The 18,516-nt window shown below is 38.8% G+C and overlaps 2 protein-coding genes across 2 annotated transcripts in view; one reads left to right on the plus strand and one right to left on the minus strand.

The window, feature by feature from the left end:
- LOC128663515 (golgin subfamily A member 6-like protein 22) overlaps positions 1-18,516 on the minus strand; it is a 274,060-nt gene that overhangs the window by 87,490 nt on the left and 168,054 nt on the right. The window lies entirely within an intron of this gene.
- The window catches only part of DOCK6 (dedicator of cytokinesis 6), a 360,578-nt gene continuing 358,466 nt past the window's right edge, over positions 16,405-18,516 (plus strand). Inside the window, 1 exon segment of the mRNA XM_053717880.1 lies at positions 16,405-16,497. Within this exon segment, the coding sequence (XP_053573855.1) occupies positions 16,454-16,497 (44 nt within the window). The 5' untranslated portion in view covers positions 16,405-16,453.

Genomic DNA, 18,516 nt, shown 5'->3' on the forward strand with positions numbered 1-18,516 from the left:
TAGTAGATTATGTTATCGGGGATGTAAAGGGATAGGGACCTATTTTCACATGTGGTAGGAGTGTTCAAAGATACAACCTACATGGGACAAGCTTTCTCAACTATTTAAGGTGATTCTAGACGACTCCTTTACATTATCAGCCTCACAGGCCTTACTACATATCCCCCAGGAGTCACTGAACTCAATTACTAATAGATGGGTTAATATTATATGTACAGCAACCAGAATATGTATAGCTAGAAAATGGAAAGTGGGGGCTCCAGAATGGGGTGAGGTAATGATCAAAATTGAAGATGTTTATAATATGCTAGAATCAGCTGCATGGATACAAGGGACAGCTGAGAGATTCCAAAACATGTGGATACACTGGATTTTAAATAAACAGAAATATGTAGGTACATACAGATCAACACTAAGTAACCAATAAGGTTTTTTTAGGGCAATTAAATTGGAGAGAATAGGAACTTTCTTAAATATAGATATAGCGTTCTAAAGAAATCTACAACATTGTCACTGCTCGATGGGAAAAGTTTAAAGTTAAAGGTTTTTCTTTGTATACAGTTATGAAGTTTAGGTTTAGGGAAATGGGATAAGAGGGGGGAGGGGTGGAGAGGGAGTTAGGGAAGGCAGAGGGGAAGGGGGGAGAAAAATTGATGTAAATGATATAAACAGGGTGCTGAAAACGTTAATTGTTTTAAGAATACTAGGACATTGTAACCCAGCACACTGTTTTTTTTTTGTTTTTTTTGTTTTTTTTATTATTTTTAATTTTTTTATTGAGGCAAAAAATAATGCAGTGCAGAACAATACAACCACAACCATATGCCCTTAGCCCGTAAGGACAGTTATCCAAAGTATACATCTCCTCCAATACATTAAGCATAACAAACCATACTTAAATTCATTAATGAGATCTTACATTGAAAAAAAAGAAAAGAAAACACTAGGTATTGAAGAGCTAATAGTCAAAAATATTGCATGGAGTATAGTAATTTCTATGTGGTCAAAGGAAACGTAACAGCTGGCCTCAGGTTTTTTAGGTCTGTAACATATAGGACTCTTTTTGGGTCCTCAGGCTTATAGATAGATAAATTATCAAATTAGCGTATAGGGCCACCCTCAGGCCCTGGGGCCTATAAATAACCAGATAAATATAGAGCTTTCACATATTGGGCCATATCAAGGCCCTGGACTGTAACCCTCATCTTAAACCAAAAGGACCACACTTGGGTCCCTGACCACTGGAAAAAAGCTTATTGTGAGAGAGTGGGACTAGCGTGAAACCAAATAGGGGGGGAATATCATTAGCCGCTGTCTTGCCACATTTTTAAGAACAATAAGAGGGAGGTTTTCAATGGAATCAGTGTTCCTATGTTTAATAATTAAACTACTACTAAGGGGAAACCCCTTAGGGGGGGAAAAACCGGTGCCAGCCAATCAGGTATTAAATAACAATTAACATTTCTTAAGGATTAATAAACATAGAGAGCTAATAGCAATAACCCTATAATAAAAACAACACTAGTTCGCCGAACTTATTAGTTCCACCTAAATAATTGCTGGTAATGGTGCATTTAAGGTCATATTTATCCAAAAGTGCACTGTGTCACCTACCCAGGGGCATGGGCCCTAAACCCCCAGGCTGGAGGCAAAATGCTGATCCTCTCATAAACCTTAGTGTAATATAGCTAATATAATGCCCAGCACACTGTTTTATTATGTTGTATTTGATGTGATCCATGACAATAAAAATTATTTCAACTAAAACCAGACTCTGCATCAACTATGTAATTTTCCGTGGGAGTTTTGCCATGGATCCCCTCCGGCATGCCACAGTCCAGGTGTTAGTACCCTTGAAACAACTTTTCCATCACTATTGTGGCCAGAAAGAGTCCCTGTGGGTTTTAAAGTTTGCCTGCCTATTGAAGTCTATGGCGGTTCGCCCGGTTCGCCCGTTCGCAAACATTTGCGGACGTTCGCGCTCGCCGTTCGCGAACGGAAAATTTTAAGTTTGCGACATCACTACTATGGAGGACATTCTTTCAACTTCTACATCAAGTTGTTGAAGCTGCACAGCGGAAAATGAAAAATGGATCCCCAACACGTACCGCTATCTCATTGCACTACATTAATGTGTCCTCGTGTAACGTCGTCATCTTTGAGAGTAGTAGTAGATGAAGGATTGAACGCTTCTTCTAGCTCTTTCAGAAAAGCTGTATGAAGAGCTTCCAACAACAAGTTGCTCAAGTTGGTCAGAATAGCAATCTCCATGTCTTCAACTCAGATATTCTACTTTAAAAAGGCGTAGAACAACTTGACAAGGTCTAGCATGAGTTTAACAGTAAATATAGTAATAGTGAATGCAGCACTTTTCACTGCTAGTAACCCATAATCTTCTGCATCCTGGTGGGAGGAAACGTGCGAGAGCCCAATCATCACGAGTGAGCAGATTCACAATACAGACCTCCCTGCCTCGTGGTCAGCCCCCATGCAGTTTAGCTGAAGAACAGGAAGTTCCAGCTTTGTGATATGTACTCTTAAACTCCCTCAGGATTTCTCAGGCACTTCAGTAAAGACCCCGCTATACTAAACAAATTTTAAGAGAAAATAACCCCTAAAATCCCAGTCAGAATCAGGAGCTCCTCACAAACAGGTCCTTCCTCAGCAGCTGAAGGCTTCACCCCCATGTTCTAATGCTTTTACTTATGCACTGTTGGGAACCTTTTTTGTGTTTAACCCTTGCAATGAGGTTACAAATAGTCAGCTCTTGAGCAGCATTGCACTACCGCTCCTGAGTGGTCACAAGAAATGATGCAAATATGCAGGTCTAGTAACTGACCTACTTAATAAAGCGTCCTTCTGCAAAAAACTTTTGGGCCCACAAAGGTAACTTAATGATAAGCAATAGTAATAATATACTATTATAATATAATAATATATATATGGTTTGCTGTATAATGATTTTGAGAACATATATATATATATATATATATATATATATATATATATAAAAATATATATATATGGAGTATCTATACACAGATAATGACCGCAAAGGGCAAGGCACATGCCTATGTATATAAATATCAGAAGAGAGACAACATCACTCCTGAGATAGAACAAAAGCTAGAATAACTTCCATGCCTGTAACGTATAGACTGGATGCTATGCCCCCCCACCACCACTTGGGCCCTGGTACCACTGCACCTGTGGCACCAATGGTAGTTCCGCCCCTGCTATAGTCACAATATAGAACCATTTCTGAGCATATTTTGCAATTGTTATCATTTAAAGCCAATTAGTGACGTATATGTAGCAGGGATAACCCTTGAGAATCCTGTAGTGTGAATTTTCAGAGCTACAGTAACGTACATGAAAGGGTACAAAATAAATAACCAAAGTATATTGGAAAGTTGTTTTACTATGCTCAACTAAAGATTTTATATTAAAATCTCAAGGTTCTTACTGTTAAAGTCATCTCCAGAGCAGCAGTGCACCACAGGGAGCTAGCTGAACACATCTGGTGAGCCACAGACAAGAGGGATATATGGGCAGCCACCAATCACCAGATAGCTCCTATTGGTGCATTGCTGTTCTTAAAGGGACACTAAACCCAATGTTTTTTCTTTCATGATTCAGATAGAGAAAACAATTTTAAACATTACAATTTACTTCTATTATCTGATTTGCTTCATTCTTTAGAGATCCTTTGTTGAAGAAATAGCAATGCACATACATGGGTGAGCCAATCACACGTGGCATCTTTGTACAGCCACCAATCAGCAGCTACTGAGCCTATCTATATATGCTGTTTAGCAAAGGATATCAAGAGAATGTACTAAATGAGATTATAGAAGTAAATTAGAAAACTGTTTTTTTGCATACTCCTAAATCGAATAAGAAAAAAATGTGGTTTGTATGTCCCTTTAAAGGGACAATCTAGTGTAAATTAAACTTTCATTATTCAGATAGGACTTTTAATTTTAATCAACTTTCCAATTTACTTTTATCATCAAATTTGCTTTTTTCTCTTGGTATTCTTAGTTTAAACTAAACATAGGTAGGCTCATATGCTAATTTCTAAGCCTTTGAGGGCTGCCTCTTATCACATGCTTTTAAAATCTCTTTTCAACACAAAGAGACAGAAAGTACAGTGGGCCATATAGATAACACTGTGTTCAGGCACAGGGGGTTATTTAAAGGGACATTAAACCCATACCCCCCAACTGTCCCGATTTTCGCGGGACAGTCCCGATTTTAGGTGTCTGTCCCTCTTTCCCGAGTTGCTAGCCATCTGTCCCGATTTTCCCCAGGCATTTTAAAAAAAAATTCAATTCTATTGGGCCCATACTCAGAAGCAGCTGGCTTTGCTCTCACAGGGTTAGATACCTGTTATATTCCCTGTGGAAAAGGAATGGTGTGTGCGTTAAGCAGGAGTAAGAAGGCTGTATACACTCTGACCACGGGTAATGGTGACCTCTCTAACCTACCTCTGGTAATGATGATATCTAACCCCTGGTGATAATACTAGCATGCTTTCAGTTTTATACAATGAGCAGTGCTAATACCAGGGTAACGAACAGTGTAACGAACAATGGCAGCCGCAGACTGCCAGCTAATGTGCTTGCCAACCCCAATGAATTACAGATACCCATATATGATGTAGTGTGTGTGTCTATCTGTATCCATAACTGTGTGTGTGTATCTGTATGTATAAGTTTATGCTATGTAGTGTGTGTGTGTCTGCATGTATAAATGTAAGCTATGTAGTGTGTGTATGTGTATCTGCATGTATAAGTGTGTATCTGCATGTATAAGTGTATGCTATGTAGTGTGTGTGTGTCTGCATGTATAAGTGTATACTATGTAGTGTCTGTGTATCTGCATGTATAAGTGTATGCTGCATGTATAAGTGTATGCTATGTAGTGTGTGTGTATCTGCATGTGTAAGTGTATGCTATGTAGTGTGTATGTATCTGCATGTATAAGTGTATGCTATGTAGTGTGTGTGTATCTGCATGTATAAGTGTATGCTGCATGTATAAGTGTATGCTATGTAGTGTGTGTGTGTCTGCATGTATAAGTGTATACTATGTAGTGTCTGTGTATCTGCATGTATAAGTGTATGCTGCATGTATAAGTGTATGCTATGTAGTGTGTGTGTATCTGCATGTGTAAGTGTATGCTATGTAGTGTGTGTATATGCATGTATAAGTGTATGCTATGTAGTGTGTGTGTGTATCTGCATGTATAAGTGTATGCTATGTAGTGTGTGTGTGCGTATCTGCATGTGTAAGTGTATGCTATGTAGCGTGCTACTGTGCATTTTTGCTGACTTTAAAGGCCAGAATCTAGAATATTAATGGGGAATGCAGAGAGTAGTTTTAAAGAATTTATTAATAAATGTGCAATCAAGATAAAAATATTTAGCAATGTCTTTGCAAAGGCTAATTAAATACAACGCTCACATAGCCATACCAGTGGTTTGAGCTTGTGTTTGATTTGCTGCCTAATGGCTAGATTTAGAGTTTTGTCGTTAAGGACCCGCGTAGCTAACGCCGGCTTTTTTCTGGCCGCACCATAAAAATAACTCTGGTATTGAGAGTCCACATAAAGGCTGCGTTAGGCTCCAAAAAAGGAGCGTAGAGCATTTTTAACGCAGCTTCAACTCTCGATATCAGAGTTGCTTACGCAAGCGGCCAGCCTCAAAAACTTGCTCGTGCACGATTCCCCCATAGAAAACAATGGGGCTGTTTGAGCTGAAAAAAAAACTAACACCTGCAAAAAAGCCGCGTTCAGCTCCTAACGCAGCCCCATTGTTTGCTATGCGGAAACACTTCCTACGTCTGCACCTTACACTCTAACATGTACCCAGAGTCTAAACACCCCTAACCTTACACTTATTAACCCCTAATCTGCTGCCCCCGCTATCGCTGACCCCTGCATATTATTATTAACCCCTAATCTGCCGCTCCGTAAACCGCTGCTACTTACATTATCCCTATGTACCCCTAATCTGCTGCCCTAACATCGCCAACCCCTATATTATATTTATTAACACCTAATCTGCCCCCCACAACGTCGCCTCCACCTGCCTACACTTATTAACCCCTAATCTGCCGAGCGGACCGCACCGCTACTATAATAAAGTTATTAACCCCTAATCCGCCTCACTAACCCTATAATAAATAGTATTAACCCCTAATCTGCCCTCCCTAACATCGCCGACACCTAACTTCAATTATTAACCCCTAATCTGCCGACTGGAGCTCACCACTATTCTAATAAATGTATTAACCCCTAAAGCTAAGTCTAACCCTAACACTAACACCCCCCTAAATTAAATATAATTTTAATCTAACGAAATTAATTAACTCTTATTAAATAAATTATTCCTATTTAAAGCTAAATACTTACCTGTAAAATAAATCCTAATATAGCTACAATATAAATTATAATTACATTGTAGCTATTTTAGGATTAATATTTATTTTACAGGCAACTTTGTAATTATTTTAACCATGTACAATAGCTATTAAATAGTTAAGAACTATTTAATAGTTACCTAGTTAAAATAATTACAACATTACCTGTAAAATAAATCCTAACCTAAGTTACAATTAAACCTAACACTATACTATCATTAAATTAATTAAATAAAATACCTACAATTACCTACAATTAAACCTAACACTACACTATCAATAAATTAATGAAATACAATATCTACAAATAACTACAATGAAATAAACTAACTAAAGTACAAAAAATAAATAAAAAAATGAAATAAACTAAAGTACAAAAAATAAAAAAGAACTAAGTTACAAAAAATAAAAAAATATCTACAAACATAAGAAAAATATTACAACAATTTTAAACTAATTACACCTACTCTAAGCCCCCTAATAAAACAACAAAGCCCCCCAAAATAAAAAATGCCCTACCCTATTCTAAATTACTAAAGTTAAAAGCTCTTTTACCTTACCAGCCCTGAACAGGGCCCTTTGCGGGGCTTGCCCCAAGAAGTTCAGCTCTTTTGCCTGTAAAAAAAACACTACAATACCCCCCCCCCAACATTACAACCCACCACCCACATACCCCTAATCTAACCCAAACCCCCTTAAATAAACCTAACACTAAGCCCCTGAAGATCTTCCTACCTTATCTTCACCATACCAGGTTCACCGATCCGTCCTGAAGAGCTCCTCCGATGTCCTGATCCAAGCCCAAGCGGGGGGCTGAAGATGTCCATGATCCGGTAGAAGTCTTCATCCAAGCGGGGCAGAAGAGGTCTTCCATCCGATTGAAGTCTTCATCCAAGCGGGGCAGAAGAGGTCTTCCATCCGATTGAAGTCTTCATCCAGGTGGCATCTTCTATCGACATCCATCTGGAGCGGAGCGGCAGCATCCTGAAGACCTCCAACGCAGAACATCCATCCTGGCCGACGACTGAACGACGAATGACGGTTCCTTTAAATGACGTCATCCAAGATCAGCCAATCGGAATTAAGGTAGGAATATTCTGATTGGCTGATGGAATCAGCCAATCAGAATCAAGTTCAATCCGATTGGCTGATCCAATCAGCCAATCAGATTGAGCTTGCATTCTATTGGCTGATCGGAACAGCCAATAGAATGCGAGCTCAATCTGATTGGCTGATTGGATCAGCCAATCGGATTGAACTTGATTCTGATTGGCTGATTCCATCAGCCAATCAGAATATTCCTACCTTAATTCCGATTGGCTGATAGAATCCTATCAGCCAATCGGAATTCGAGGGACGCCATCTTGGATGACGTCATTTAAAGGAACCGTCATTCGTCGTTCAGTCGTCGGCCAGGATGGATGTTCCGCGTCAGAGGTCTTCAGGATGCTGCCGCTCCACTCCAGATGGATGTCGATAGAAGATGCAGCCTGGATGAAGACTTCAATCGGATGGAAGACCTCTTCTGCCCCGCTTGGATGAAGACTTCAATCGGATGGAAGACCTCTTCTGCCCCGCTTGGATGAAGACTTCTACCGGATCATGGACATCTTCAGCCCCTCGCTTGGGCTTGGATCAGGACATCGGAGGAGCTCTTCAGGACGGATCGGTGAACCTGGTATGGTGAAGATAAGGTAGGAAGATCTTCAGGGGCTTAGTGTTAGGTTTATTTAAGGGGGGTTTGGGTTAGATTAGGGGTATGTGGGTGGTGGGTTGTAATGTTGGGGGGGGTATTGTATGTTTTTTTTACAGGCAAAAGAGCTGAACTTCTTGGGACATGCCCCGAAAAGGGCCGTGTTCAGGGCTGGTAAGGTAAAAGAGCTTTTAACTTTAGTAATTTAGAATAGGGTAGGGCATTTTTTATTTTGGGGGGCTTTGTTGTTTTATTAGGGGGCTTAGAGTAGGTGTAATTAGTTTAAAATTGTTGTAATATTTTTCTTATGTTTGTAGATATTTTTTTATTTTTTGTAACTTAGTTCTTTTTTATTTTTTGTACTTTAGTTTATTTCATTGTAGTTATTTGTAGATATTGTATTTAATTAATTTATTGATAGTGTAGTGTTAGGTTTAATTGTAGGTAATTGTAGGTATTTTATTTAATTAATTTAATGATAGTATAGTGTTAGGTTTAATTGTAACTTAGGTTAGGATTTATTTTACAGGTAATGTTGTAATTATTTTAACTAGGTAACTATTAAATAGTTCTTAACTATTTAATAGTTATTGTACATGGTTAAAATAATTACAAAGTTGCCTGTAAAATAAATATTAATCCTAAAATAGCTACAATGTAATTATAATTTATATTGTAGCTATATTAGGATTTATTTTACAGGTAAGTATTTAGCTTTAAATAGGAATAATTTATTTAATAAGAGTTAATTAATTTCGTTAGATTAAAATTATATTTAACTTAGGGGGGTGTTAGTGTTAGGGTTAGACTTAGCTTTAGGGGTTAATACATTTATTAGAATAGCGGTGAGCTCCGGTCGGCAGATTAGGGGTTAATAATTGAAGTTAGGTGTCGGCGATGTTAGGGAGGGCAGATTAGGGGTTAATACTATTTATTATAGGGTTAGTGAGGCGGATTAGGGGTTAATAACTTTATTATAGTAGCGGTGCGGTCCGCTCGGCAGATTAGGGGTTAATAAGTGTAGGCAGGTGGAGGCGACGTTGAGGGGGGCAGATTAGGGGTTAATAAATATAATATAGGGGTCGGCAGTGTTAGGGGCAGCAGATTAGGGGTACATAAGGATAACGTAGGTGGCGGCGCTTTGCGGTCGGCAGATTAGGGGTTAATAAGTGTAGGTAGCTGGCGGCGACGTTGTGGGGGGCAGATTAGGGGTTAATAAATATAATATAGGGGTCGGCGGTGTTAGGGGCAGCAGATTAGGAGTACATAAGGATAACGTAGTTGGCGGTCCGCAGATTAGGGGTTAAAAAAAATTAATCGAGTTGCGGTGATGTGGGGGACCTCCGTTTAGGGGTGTATAGGTAGTTTATGGGTGTTAGTGTACTTTAGAGTACAGTAGTTAAGAGCTTTATAAACCGGCGTTAACCCAGAAAGCTCTTAACTACTGACTTTTTTCCTGCGGCTGGAGTTTTGTCGTTAGATTTCTAACACTCACTTCAGACATGACTCTAAATACCGGAGTTAGAAAAATCCCATTGAAAAGATAGGATACGCAATTGACGTAAGGGGATCTGCGGTATGGAAAAGTCGCGGCTGAAAAGTGAGCGTTAGACCCTTTTTTGAGTGACTTCAAATACCAGAGTTAGCCTAAAACCAGCGTTAGGAGCCTCTAACGCTGGTTTTCACGGCTAACGCCAAACTCCAAATCTAGGCCTAAGTGTATTAAAATATATGACTTTTTTGTCATTTTGTAAGTGTTTATTTCTTTCTCTTTCCACATTGGCTTGAACTGAAGTACAAGTGTGGGTAGTTCCCCCAAGGGCCTTAAGAAGGGGAAGGAAGGTGAGCTGAAACAGGCTTAAAAGTTATCACTATATAATTATCTTAACATATCGTAACCCAATAGGGATACCCTAGTTAAGAAGGATCATTAGGGGAAAATTTTGGTAAGCCCAATTTACATTGAATTATTAGAGAGCTCTGTGGCTGCTGAGGCGATACAACTTTATATGCTACTCCGTGGGAGTGAGAACCCCTGGTCGGCCTAGATCACCCCTTTATCACAGTCATTATTAAAATAATTTACCTGCACTTTTACCACTTTCCCTAGACCCTGCACCCTCTTCCCTCCCCCTTTTTTTATTATTATTTTTTTTTTCTTCTCTCTTCCTCAACCGCGCACTCACTTGGACACTTCTGGAATTCATCACCTTAAGACACGTCACATCTTGTCCCTTTAGGGGGGTGAGAAGGAGGAGGAGAGAAAGGGATCTAAAATTCTTTTTTTCTCTCCTCTCTCTTTTTCTACCCCTCTATTTTCTTTTTTTCCCTTCACCATCTTTTTAGCTGCACTTATTTATGGATAGATTTTTGAATTCACCAACCCATCACAAAAGCACTCCGCCGGCCATGGCTTCCAGACCCAGAGATAGAAAGAATAAAGCAGCCTCAGAAACGTTAGTGGAAATGCACCCTGAACCTGGATCCGCCAGAAGGACTAGTGAGGGCATACACTCACAACCCTTAGTAAATAGCATATTGGAAGCTTTGAACCCGAAATTTGAGTCACTTAGGTTAGAAATAAAACAAGACTTAAACTCCCTATCCAATGAGCTCAAACAGTTCACGATGAGAATTGAAGAAGCGGAGCAAAGAGTCTCCGATCTTGAAGATCTCACATTAGAGCAGAATACTAAACTACAGGCAAATACTCTTTCTATCAGAGAATTACAGAATAAGATCGAAGACTTAGAAAACCGATCAAGGAGGAACAATATTAGAATAATTGGGGTTCCTGAAACCCCAGGTTACTCAGATCTGATGAAGTTTGCAGCTGAGTCCCTCCCTAAATTATTAAACTTCCCATCAGAATTGTTACCTTTAGTTATAGAAAGAGCCCATAGGATAGGGAGACCTTTGGTAGCAGATGATAATAAACTCAGACCCAGACCTATAATTGTAAGATATTTGAGCTATCAGGACAAGCTTAAAATCATGCAATTATCGCGCAAAACTTCACCGGTGCTTATGGATGGGGTTAAAATATTAATCTTCCAAGACTTTGCATATGGAACGTCTCTGAAAAGAAGAGAACTTTCCCCAATATGTGGAAGATTAATTAAAGAGGGTCTATTTGCCATGGTAATATACCCGGCTAAGCTTAAAGTAGAATACCAGGGTCTCACACATTTCTTTGAAACTGCTGCGGAAGCAGAGAAGTTCTATACTGAAAAAGTTATTAAATAGGTTAATATGATTTTTTCATAATTTTAATGAACGCAATTATTTTTCTGATAAGTAAAACTAGAAGGTTTAAGAGTCTTACCTATCATACATTCTGGCTTCAGGTTCTACGGAGGAGTAAAATTCCTGGGGATGGGGAATGGGGAGGATTTTATTATGGTTTTTTTTTTTTTTTTTTTTACTTCTTCTTCTTCCCCTTGTTAAATAATGCCTAAAAAGGAAAAATTTATTTTAACGTCCTGGAATGTCGGGGGTATTTCTTCTCCAATAAAACGCAAGGCAATAGTCTCACAACTGAGGAAATATAACTCTGATATAGCCTTTATTCAGGAGACTCACCTTAATACTGAAGAATCATTAAAACTGAAAACTTCCTGGGTAAAGGAGGTATTCTATACACCTAGTATTGGCAGGAAAAGGGGAGTGGCCATCTTAATGGGGAAGAGGTTAACGTATGAAGTGTTATCAAAATATTCTGACCCAAATAGTAGAAGTTTAATTTTGAAAATTAAATTGGCAAATTTTGTCTTTATACTTTGTAATATTTATGCTCCCAATAATTTTGACTCTAATTTTTGGGACTCTGTACAAACCAATATTTTACGTATGGGTGAAGGGAATGTCATATTAGCCGGGGATTTCAATATGGCACCACAAACACCTATTGATAGACTTAGGCAAACAAATATTACTCTTCAATCCAAGAGAGATAAATTAGAGGCCAAAATGTTTAAAACTCTATCGAGCAACTTGGCTCTTAAAGATATCTGGAGGCTACAACACCCAGATGAAAGGGAATTCACGTGTAAGGCCAAGAATGTCAATTCTCTCTCAAGAATTGATTTATTTATGGTTAGTGATAAAATAGTCAAGATTGGCCCCACTACTAAAATTTCTCAAATAACTATTTCAGATCATGCCCCAATCATATTAGAGATCCCAATTTATGGTAAAAGGTATTCCTCACGACGGTTCTTCTTCCCTAAATTTCTATCAAAAAATCTAAAGTTCAAAAATTGGTTAACGAATAAAACAAATGAATTTTTCTCCTTAAATTTGGGCTCAGTTAATAGTCCGAACTCACTGTGGGAAGCAGGTAAAGCTGTAATGAGGGGGGAGATTATTGCGTATATGGTTAACTTCAGAAGGAAAGTTAGTCTTAGAGAAAACCAGGCATTGAAAGTCTTGACTAATTCCTATAATAGGTATTTATCTCGCCCCACTACTGTAAATTGGAGTCGATATTCTGCCGCCAAGAGAGAGAGAGATACTTTACTGACCCATATCTCAGCCCAAGCTGATCTAAAAATTAAAGCAAAATTCTATCACCATGGGGACAAAGCTGGCAAATTTCTGGCTAAGCTATGTAAAAACTTGCAAGGGAATCCCTCTATTGATTCACTCCTAGAACATGATTCCTTGATTATTGACCCGAAAGAAATATTGAAACTTTTTCGACATATTATAAAGGGATTTATTCCTTTAAAGAGTCTGACATGGAGGTCTCAAGAAACTTTTGGGAGGGTTTGGAATATTCAGTTTTAAGTGAAGATGCAGTAAATAAAATTAATGCTCCCATATCTGACCAAGAGATTCTTCAAACTATTAAAGAGTTGCGGTTGGACAAAGCTCCTGGGCCACATTTCTTGCCTAATGAGTTTTATAAGATCCTGGCCCCGATTATTACTCCCCATTTGAAGAACCTCTTTAATTATTTTTATGTAGAGAGAAACTCTATTCCCATATCTTTTATTGCATCTACTACGGCATTAATTTTAAAACAAGGTAAGGATCCTTTAAAAAAGGAAGCCTATCGGCCAATAGCATTACTTAATTCCGATTACAAATTGTTATCATCGATCCTAGCTAAAAGACTACAGAGTGAGATTGGGGTCCTTATCAATAAGGATCAGGCGGGGTTTCTAAATAAACGTAATCTAGCGGCCAAAGTTAGAGAACTCTTTCTGGTCCTTGACTATTTTTACAGTCCTCGGGAAATACCCTCACAAGATCAACTAGACTTAGCGGTGATAGCTCTGGACGCAGAAAAGGCGTTTGACTCAGTACATCATCAGCATATTTTGACCTCTCTCTCTCGTTTTGGTTTTAAAGATAATTTTGTATCTTTCGTCAAAAGTCTCTGTTAAAACTCATCAACAAAATTGATCATTAATCAATTAGAATCCGATTCAATTAAACTTCAAAGGGGAACTAGACAAGGATGCCCTTTATAGCCTCTGTTGTTTGACTTAGCTATAGAGCCACTAGCCCTTAAAATAAGAAAAGATCTTCAGGGTATAAAAATTGGGTCTATGGAACAAAAAGTCGCTGTATATGCTGATGATGTGCTGGTCTACGTCTCCAATACTAGAGTTAATATTCCTAGGCTAATTTCGATTATGAACTCTTTTGGAACCTTCACAGGTTATAAAGTTAACGCCGCTAAATCAGAGCTAATGTGGATTAGGAAAAATAAGATCTCTATAACTGAGACACCTTTTAAAGAGGTCATCTCTCACTTTAGATACTTAGGCATTAATATATCGGCAAACCCACGAAATTGGTATGACCTTAATATCTCTCCAATCCTACTTAAGGTAAAAGAATATATGAAGAGCTGGCAAAATTTTCCGCTTTCATTAACAGGTCGTATTGCACTTTTTAAGATGGTTCTTCTCCCCAAGATTCTTTTCCCTTTGCAAAACGTACCAGTTCTGCTGAAAACCAAGGATTGGAAGAGTTTATGTAGGGCCCTTCGATATTTTATCTGGAAATGCAAAAGACCTCGAATTTCGATCAATAGACTTCATCTTCCTAAGAGGTTTGGTGGCATGGCTCTACCAGACCTCAGCAGTTACAGTATGGTCTTTTTGACACGGATCGTAATAGACTGGATACTAAATAAGGACTATTTCACAAATAATATTCTTGAAATAAACATAGTATACCCATATAACCCTATAGCTTTAATCCATTGTCCGATGTATTTGATGCCAAAAGAAGTGAAACATCTTAGCTCGGTATATACTGTAATACAGGCTTGGAAAAAACTAGGTGGTAAACTAGGCATAGATCTTTCCATTCCGAAATTTCAAGGATTATGTGGCAATCCGGAGTTTCAAAGAGGTACTCAATCTCAGGTTTTTCAGAAGTGGCATAAAGTAGGTTTGATTTACCTCACACAATTTATAGATCAAGAGACCCAACTAATTAAGACTTTTGAGGGACTAAGGCAGGAATTCAAATTAAGCAATAAGGACTTTTTTGCCTACTTACAGGCCAGACATTACCTCTCTTTACTTATTGATAAATACGGTTGGACCTGGTCCTGGGGGAAGCTAGACAGCTGGCCGATTCTTGTTAAGAGTAACCTGTTCTCCATTTCAACCTGGTATGATTTGCTGGTCAGTCAAAAGGGTGAACTTAATTTACAATATATATCACAAAAATGGAATCTTATGTCTCAGGAGTTAGAAAGTGGGGCAGACCAAGTGGAAAAATCTATAGCCACGATAACACAAACTACTTTATCTGCTAGTTGGAGAGAATCACACATAAAGTTATTATACAGGACCTACTATACTCCACTGAAAGGATTCAAATGGCATAATTTTAATTTTAACGCTTGCCCAAAATGTTCATATCCAGCGGCGGACCTAGTCCATATGATATGGACTTGTCCTCGGTTAGCGCAGTTCTGGCGGAAGATAGAATTTTGGCTTACTAGGGTATTAAGGTTACCGCCTTACTCTCTCTCCTTGGCAGAAGTTGTCTTCTTTGTTGAACCCTCTTCCCCTTATGAATTTAAGAAAATATTGAATATGACAATCTTGGCCGCAAGGAATTTAATCTTTAATAAATGGCGAGATATAACAGTACCGAGTATATCAGAAGTAAAAAACTACATGAAAAAACAGTGTATTATTGAACAATTGGATACAACCTTAACATCTGAGAGGGAAATAACTCTTTTTTTTCAGAAATGGGCTAGATTTATTAGAATGTTTCCCCCGGAAGAAATAGATAATTTAATATACCCCTTTAGACACTCTGAAATAATTCTATTGGATAGTTGGTAGAGGAGGGGGAGGTCTCCCCCCCTCCTCTCCCCTTTCCTTTCCTCCCCCCCCCCTTTCACCCTTTTTTTTTTTTTTTTTCTCTCTCTTCTCTCCCCCCCCCATTCCCCCACCCCTAGACATGTTAATCGAATGACTGAAGAGATAAAACTTTGTTAATATAACCAATGGCTTTAATTATAGGTGTATTGTCATAACTACTGATTTGTACTGTATGTTCATAAGGTATTAATCATTATTTTATTTGTACATTGTTTAAAATGAGATTTTCTTTTTATGTATACCCATTGCTGTCGGACCCGACGACTACTTGTTTGTGTTGTTAATTTAACTAAAATCTGAATAAAAATTATAAATGGAAAAAAATATATGACTTTATTTAGAATTTTATTTTTATTACTTTGGTCTTATGATTTTTTAAGCCCCGCCCACCACATTTCAATTTTGTTTTGGGTGGGGGGTGTCCCTCTTTTGAATTTTGAAATGTTGAGAGGTATGTTAAACCCCAAAAAATTATTTCATGATTCAGATAGAGAAAACAATTTTAAACAATAGCTCTGCTATTCAACAAACGATATCAAGAAAGTTTTAAAAAAGTTGTGTCAGGAAAGCTTACTTTTAACTTTCAGGTTCTCTTGGCCACAATACATTTTTTTATTTTTAGGTTGCACTGGTTTAGTTTACCCGTGCACCTGTAGACATTGCCACCAGGGTGCAGTTACCTCAGTAGTTCATACAGTGTAGCTGTCAGCATTAATCATCTTAGAGCTTCCATTTGTCGAGCATGCAACTATCACCCACACAACGCTGTCAGAGTGCAGTACCACAGCTACTCAAAAGGTGTCACTATTGTTCCTATATACAATGTCTGGCTCAGTCACTACTTTCCAGAGCAGTATGTTCCAGTGCGGGCGGTCTCAGGGCGGTATCATGGGCTGTACAGGGGGAGGTTCCAGGACTCGGGTGAGTCCTCCCCGACCGGTACAGTAGGGATTGGAGTTCTGGTCTAGGCGGTGATGGCGACGACTGAGCGCCGAGCATTTGCACAGAAGATAAACAGGTGACAGGGAGGGTAATATTGTGACAGTGAGGTGTCAAAATGGAAAAAGGTTTATGTTTATAATGAGACGCAGGCAGGTGGCATAGAGAGATGCACTGACAGGTGACAAAAAATATAAAGAGATATGGGACACAGGTGATGTGATATACAGGTGACGCGTGAGAAAAAAGTCATGTGACGCAAAAAAGGAGAAACAGCAGACTCCAACTAGGTTACAAAGAGAGAAATGGAACACACAGTCAAGTAACAAAGGGGAAACGCATCCAGGTGACAAAGAGGACATATTGCCATATGACAACAAGAGAAAGCTGTAGTGCACATACACGTGACAAAGGGGTAGATAGCTTTCTGAAAGGGAAATGGGAACAAAAATAAATTAGAAGAAACAAGCAGCCAGGTGATATAGAGAGGGGGCATACGGCCATATAAACATATACAAAGTGGGCTCACACATTCTGGTAATACAGAAAAGAGGAAAAAGAGGGGACAGACAAAGAGGGGACACAGTCATATTATAAGGATAGGGTGATAGTGTTCCAATAATAACATGTGCTAGAGTCTGGGATAGAGAGCCATGTGCTTTCAAGTGAGAGGAGACATAAGTACATTTTTATCAAATCAACTAAGAAAAAATGGGAAAAGAATGCAAGGACACTGATCGCATCACTAGAGTGAAAGAGATTATGCACAGCCAAATGACAGTGTCAAAGAAAGGGAATAACCATCCTTGCCAGGAGTGACAATGAGCTCAGCCTCAGTCAGTGAATCTAGGGACCAACAGCAACATCTCTTTTTATACTAATTAATGGTTAGCTAGTAGAGAGTAATTGTTATAAATAGGTATTAAATATCAACAGTGACATAATGTTTGTGCTGGCAGTGCTATTGTTGAAATAGCAAAACTGGCATAGTTCTTTGTTTATATGTAGGAGGGCTAATTAAGTAATGCATGCTTCCCATTCATTCATTGTGTTAAAAGTGATACAGTTTCACTGATGCAATTAAAGATTCACCATTATTATGACCCTAAGTCTAACTTCACCACCATCTGCTAACAGACAGCTGTTGTTAGCAATATGTTTGCTCCTCCAACCCATTTTGATACTGGAAAGAAATATAGAAGCAGGGCTACTTCGTTGAAAATACTTAATGAACAATTAGGCTCCCTAGAGATGAGTTACAGCAGGACAGTGTACCAGTGAGGCACTAAGAAGTATGTTAGTGTAAAAAGAATAAGGCACTCAGGAGCTGGGTTACTACAATAAGATGTTACAGGACAATAAGGCACTCAGGAGCTGGGTTACTGCAGTAAGATGTTACAGGACAATAAGGCACTCAGGAGCTGGGTTACTGCAATAAGATGTTACAGAGCAATAAGGCACTCAGGAGCTGGGTTACTGCAATAAAATGTTACAGGACAATAAGGCACTCAGGAGCTGGGTTACTGCAATAAGATGTTACAGAGCAATAAGGCACTCAGGAGCTGGGTTACTGTAATAAGATGTTACAGGGGCAATAAGGCACCCAGGAGCTGAGTTACTGTAATAAGATGTTACAGGGGCAATAAGGCACTCAGGAGCTGGGTTACTGCAATAAGATGTTACAGAGCAATAAGGCACTCAGGAGCTGGGTAACTGTAATAAGATGTTACAGGGCAATAAGGCACTCAGGAGCGGTGTTACTGCAATAAGATGTTACAGGGGCAATAAGGCACTCAGGAGCTGAGTTACTGCAATAAGATGTTACAGGACAATAAGGCACTCAGGAGCTGGGTTACTGCAATAAGATGTTACAGGGACAATAAGGCACTCAGGAGCTGGGTTACTGCAATAAGATGTTACAGGGCAATAAGGTACTCAGGACCTAGGTTACTGCAATAAGATGTTACAGACAATAAGGCACTCAGAAGCTGGGTTACAGCAATAAGATGTTACAGGGGCAATAAGGCACTCAGGAGCTGGGTTACTGCAATAAGATGTTACAGGGCAATAAGGCACTCAGGAGCTGGGTTACTGCAAT

This window comes from Bombina bombina, chromosome 6 (genome assembly GCF_027579735.1).
Source record: "Bombina bombina isolate aBomBom1 chromosome 6, aBomBom1.pri, whole genome shotgun sequence".
Lineage (NCBI taxonomy): Eukaryota > Metazoa > Chordata > Amphibia > Anura > Bombinatoridae > Bombina > Bombina bombina.